Source organism: Gekko japonicus, unplaced genomic scaffold, assembly GCF_001447785.1.
Source record: "Gekko japonicus isolate JY-2015 unplaced genomic scaffold, Gekko_japonicus_V1.1 scaffold1483, whole genome shotgun sequence".
In the NCBI taxonomy this organism is placed as follows: domain Eukaryota; kingdom Metazoa; phylum Chordata; class Lepidosauria; order Squamata; family Gekkonidae; genus Gekko; species Gekko japonicus.
The window spans coordinates 47,685-53,156 of record NW_015163134.1 but is presented as its reverse complement, the minus strand read 5'-3'; the positions used below and the strand labels follow the sequence as shown (position 1 = coordinate 53,156).

The 5,472-nt window shown below is 45.4% G+C and overlaps 1 protein-coding gene across 1 annotated transcript in view; it reads left to right on the top strand.

Moving 5' to 3' along the window:
* The window catches only part of MSRB2 (methionine sulfoxide reductase B2), a 13,445-nt gene extending 8,335 nt beyond the window's left edge, over positions 1 to 5,110 (top strand). The window contains exons 4-5 of the mRNA XM_015406960.1: positions 2,695 to 2,842; positions 4,617 to 5,110. Coding sequence (XP_015262446.1) covers positions 2,695 to 2,842; positions 4,617 to 4,724 — 256 coding nt within the window. The 3' untranslated portion in view covers positions 4,725 to 5,110. The remainder of the gene's footprint in view (positions 1 to 2,694; positions 2,843 to 4,616) is intronic.
* The last annotated feature ends 362 nt before the right edge of the window (positions 5,111 to 5,472 follow it).

Sequence of the window (5,472 nt, the reverse complement as noted above, 5' to 3'; positions counted from 1 at the left end):
CTGCTTATGACACCCAGGGAAGTGATTTCCTTTCCAAGAAGGTAAAACTTGTATATGAGAACCAGATTTTAAAAAATAGAAACCTGCTGTTCAGGCCTATATTATTGAAGCATTCCTTCCAGTGTTTGACAGAGAAATGGGTACAAGTTTCTTCTGCGTGATCATTTCAAGCTGATGACCCTTTTCCAGGAGAAGAGAGATCAGTCTGCTGTCATGCCCCCAGTAAGTGTTTGCTCTGAAGCTGATCCAGAAACTTCAATCAGTGTAGATGTCTGCCTTTGGACAGGCATGGGCAACTCAATCAGTTCTTGCCCATCTGCATCTTATGAGTTTCTGGATCTGCTTCAAGATGTTTGGCATGGCATGTCATCCACTGCAGGTAGGAAAATGGCCCTTAGACCCAACTTTCACAGTCAAATTGAATAATGCCAGTCGTTCTTCATGTTTACTGCTGAGCAGTATGCAAAACTGTTTGTTAGAAATGTCCCAATATCTTTCCCATGCAAACTGCAACTCTGTACTTACAAGTGTCCAGAGAACATACTGTTCTCTGCTAGAAAATACTCACAGAGGATTAGAACTACATGCAATGTGAGCTTCCACTATTCTAGATAACAAATTACAGGACTTTAAATGGAACGTTAAACCTCGGTCCAGTCATAAAATGACAACCAAGAGTTGTACTTCTTCAAATTATCTTTGACTTGATTCAGGACAGTTAAAATGGAGATCAAAGCACATGACATATGCTGAAGGTATGGCGTATTGAAGGCTAATCTGAAGCACATGTTCAGGGAATGCCCACTTATCCATAAATGCTCTGGTGAAATACTTCAAAGGACAAATAGAATTTTGAATAGTGATCTTCTTGCAGTTCCTGAAAGGTTTCTAGCAGAAAATCTAAGCCATCTACCTATTAATAAACCGCGCAGAGACAGTTGTGGTTGAAAGCTATTTTAATAGGCCGCAACATTGGCAAGGGGTTTCTCCAGTAAGTAAACACGGATGTGGAAAGATTCAGGGAACCTGAAATGCATAGTGTTGGTTCTCAGCCTCAACAGAAATCACATTGGTCTCTCAGCCCAGAGAACTTCTTGTGCCGTGGTGGGTTGCCCCCACTGATTTGCGTGAGGATTCTGTGGTACTTACCCACCAAAGACAGAATCAGTGCTGTTAATTCTGGCAATGTACGAGGAGAAGACTTGGTCCAGTCACTAACAGTTGATCAATACAGACTGTTCTGGTTGTGTTTTCAGTGGAGTATGAATGGGGTGTGCACTTGTTATTGTACAAACAACTTCTGGCTCTGCAGGCGAGGTCATATAGAGCCAGTGTTGTATAACAGAGTGTTAGGTTAGGATCTGGGAGATCCAGGTTCAGATCCCCACTCTGCTGTGGAAACTTGTTGCATGATCTTGGTCCAGTCATTCTCTCTCAGCCTAATCTACCTCGCAGGGTTGCTGTGAGAATAAAAACGATGTTCACTGCCCTGAGCTGTTTAGAAGAAGGGTGGGATAAACGTGTACTAAGTTAAGATCAGTTTGACATAATGTCAGGCTGGGACACCTGGATTCCAGTCCCCCCTCAGCCAAAAATCTCCCTGCTGACCTTGGGCCACTCAGTGAGGGTTTTCCAGCCTCCCTGGCCTCACGCAGGGTTTTTACAGGGACATGCCCAGCAGCCCGAACTGTTTGGACAGTGTAAAAAATATAGTTGATAGATGGGTAGCCATGGCCCCCTTTCCTTCCTGTTCCTCTGTCAGACGCAGCAGCTGCTCTGCTTGTGCCATTCAAAGCTTGTGTGGGGAGATGTGCTTTTTAAGTCTGTAATTTGTGGTTGTCAGCATGTCCATCCACCACTAGGTGGCGCTAGAGAATAGAGATTGGGGAGGGTGCGACTGCGAAACTTTGGGCAGGAGATGAAAAAGCAGCCATCTTCCGTTTGTCTTCAGCGACATTTAGTCAAGCTTTGATCTCTAGAACAGTTCCAAATAGTCTTATTTTCAGCTTCTATTGTACTGGAAAAGCTAAGTTTAATTAAAGTGTGAATACTCCTTTGTTCTTAGCTTCTGGTCAGCAAGGGTTGGTTGTGAGGATAAAATGGTAGGATGGGGGGATAATGTCTGCCACTCTGGGACCCCACTGGGGAGGAAGGCATAAATACAAATGGGGAAGAAATTCTCTGACCTACGATGGCCCAGGCTAGCTAGCTTTTATCAGGTCTGGGAAGCGAAGCAGGGTCAGTTCTGGTTAGTACTTGGCTGGGAGACCGCCAAGGAAGTCCCAGGTCGTTAGGCAGAGGCAGGCCATGGCAAACCACCTCTGAATGTTTCGTGCCTTGAAAACCCCACGGGGTCACCATAAGTCAGTCAATGGGCAGCTCTGACTATAACCCTGTTGGGCCAGAACAACTGGATTTAGCCCTTTTCCCAACCCTACATGCATCGTGGAAATAACCCCCACTGGGTTAGTCAGATTTCCTTTTATGCAAGGTTTTTAGTATTGCATATTTGAGCACAAAAATTATCCTCCAGTTAGGAGGATAAATATCAGGAGTCCAGTGGGAAAGACCCCTGGGGAAGGGAATAATTACGCAATGTAGTTAGGAGTAATAATGGTCCTTGTTAACATTATGGAACATGTTTATATACAACAAAGTAGAGCCAGTAATATTCGGTTTTGTCATTCTTAATAGCTCAGAGAAGAAGTATGATTCTGGCACCGGATGGCCTTCCTTTTCAGAAGCACATGGGACGTGTGGGACCGATGAAAGCAACACTTCTATCCTGAGGCGGCCTGATAACTCACTAGGATCAACTGGCACAGAAGTCCTTTGCAAACAGGTACATTTCACTCATCACATTTATATTCCACCCTGCCTCCAAGGAGCTTAGGGTGGTGTATGTGGAAGCGGTTCTCCCATTCTTTCCCCTCTCAAAATTCTGCGAGGTCACTTAGACTGACCCCCCAAGTAGGTTGTGTGGCCCCCACAGGGATCCAAACCCCATGTTGAACTTCAGTATGCTATCGGTGATGGACAGGAGGCTGTCCTGCCCCTGAAGGGTAAAACAGCCCACCAGCTGAGCCTATGGGAGTGCTGCTCCATCATCCAATCACCTTTCCGAGGGGGGGGGGGGACGGAATGTTGGAGGGAAGCGCAGCAGGAGTCAGTTCAGGTCTGCCTCAAGGATAGCGCAGTCGTGGTTTGGATCTGCCTCAGGAAAAGAACAGGAGGATTGAAGGGTAACTCTGCCAGGCAGTGTGGCTGAGTGGTGGGTAGAGTACCCAGTTGTGAGGATTGTCTTGGGAGATGAGCAGACCCAGTCCTGTTTAGTTTGACTCTTGGGAAAAGGGCAGGCCGGTGTGGGTAGAATCCTGTTTGTGCGGCATCTGTGTGTGTATGTGTGTGCGTGTAAGAATACAACCTGGTGGCTAAGCAGTAAAAGCCTGGTTGTAACCACAAGCATTAAAGGGAATTCAAATCACAATCTGAAGCCATAACTAACTTAAGTTCCTCAGTCAGCCTTCTCCTGTGACTGCTGGAGATCTGTGCTGCTGAACTGTACTTTTGAAACAACGTGCACATAAATAAATCTTCTTTGTTATTTCCGTACAACTGCCTCAGTGATCTCCATGTTCTTCTCACCACAAAACTAACCTCATGGCAGCAAACCCAAAGCCTGTATACCTGCTACACCAACTGTAACTTGTAACTGAGGGGAACAACTGGGGGGGGAAGTTTTATTTTAATGGTTCTCCCAAATTTTAAGAGGCTGTGTGGATCCGCTTGGGTAATGTATAGGAGTCTTGTTACACTCTTATTCTTCATGGCATATTTGCATGGAAGGAAGCAAAAAATGTCATCAGTAAATGTGGCATTCTTTCGTCTTATCATTGTCTGATACAAAAGTGTGTGTGTGTGTGGGGGAACACATTCATTTGTTTAATTGCATGAATCCATCTAAAGACGCCACCCAGAGCTCCTTGGAGGAAAGAAGGGCTAAAAATGCAATAAAGAAAGATACTTCCACTTATCATGTAATTGGTCCCAGGTGAACCATATGTAGGAACTTCTGGGACCAATCTTGTACTGTGTAAAATTTTCAAAAAATTAAACGTGATGAATGGCTGGGAAAGTTGACATAAAAAAAAAAAGATGGGAAATGTAACTATCTCCCCATTGGTTGACACAGATACTCCAGGCATCAGCACTGATTTCCGTCTTGCGGAAATGCGATTAATAAAATAGCGGGACACAGATTGAAAACAGGAGGACATTCTTTCCCATCTCTGCTTCGTTTATGTTTTGAGCTGGTTCAAAGTGGGATTTTCTCTACAACTACTTTTGACAGAGGAAGCCCCCTCATTGGAGCTGAGGGCTGGGTTCTCTCCCCCCCCCCAAACAAGTTTATCCAGGAGAAATTACACAGATTATCTGGTTTATCCGGATGTACCCAAAGCATACAGTCTAAAGGGGGCAAAAACTGGTATTAAATATGGGAAGTCGTGATTATATGGCAGTTGCAGAGGTAATGGGCCCCTTTAGTGATGGAATCGATCCCCGTTTGATTTATGCAGATGTGCTTCTGTTAGATCAAGTCTGCTTTTCTCTTGCAGTGCGATGCCCACCTGGGCCACGTGTTCAGTGACGGTCCTGAGCCATCTGGGCAGAGGTTCTGCATCAACAGCGTTTCATTAACATTTAAGCCAAGCTCAAGCCACTGAGGTGTGCCACTTGACACCCTGCACATCAACCTTGCTTTCATGCTCAGCTCTTGTTCACCACAGAGAACCACTTAGGAAATTTATCAGGAGCCAGCTGGCCGTAGATAGTGTGCTTATTTCATGTACGTATCAGTTAGAAATAATTAGCCTGTTTGTGGTGGGTGCCAAGCCATTGATGTGAGAAGTACTGTGTTTATTGTGTGATGGCACATAATCCTTTGATTCAGTTGCCCTGAAACAGGCTGAGTTGCATTCTTATTGCCATGCGCACAGCGCCTTCACGCACACAAGCTGTTCCATTAAATCCAGGCCAGGCTGCAGCTCCACACGGAAAAAAGAATGTGCATGCTGCAGTTGTCAGCCAATTAAAGATTGTTTTTACCTGATTGTCTAGTTTTTATTGGTAAATCCAAGGATGAAGAAAACCTGGGTTACGGCCAGCCATGTGTCAGTAGAACAAAACTGAAAAATGCCAGGTGATAGATGACTGGTTTATTATCATGCAAGGCCCCTACACACTTCATCGTGCGGGCTTGGTCAGGGGGATCAGAGAATTCACCTAGTGCTGGACCTGCCCACAGCAATTATATTATTTTCCTCGTGGTCTTCTTGGGGGTCCCCTGTACATTTCCGAGGGGCATTTGGGGCTGCAGTGGGAGGGGGGGATAAGAGAGCTGTTCGTCACTGAGCTGTTCATCCTTCCTCCAGATGATGTTTTCAGCAGGCCCCAAGCCAACATTTTCAGTGT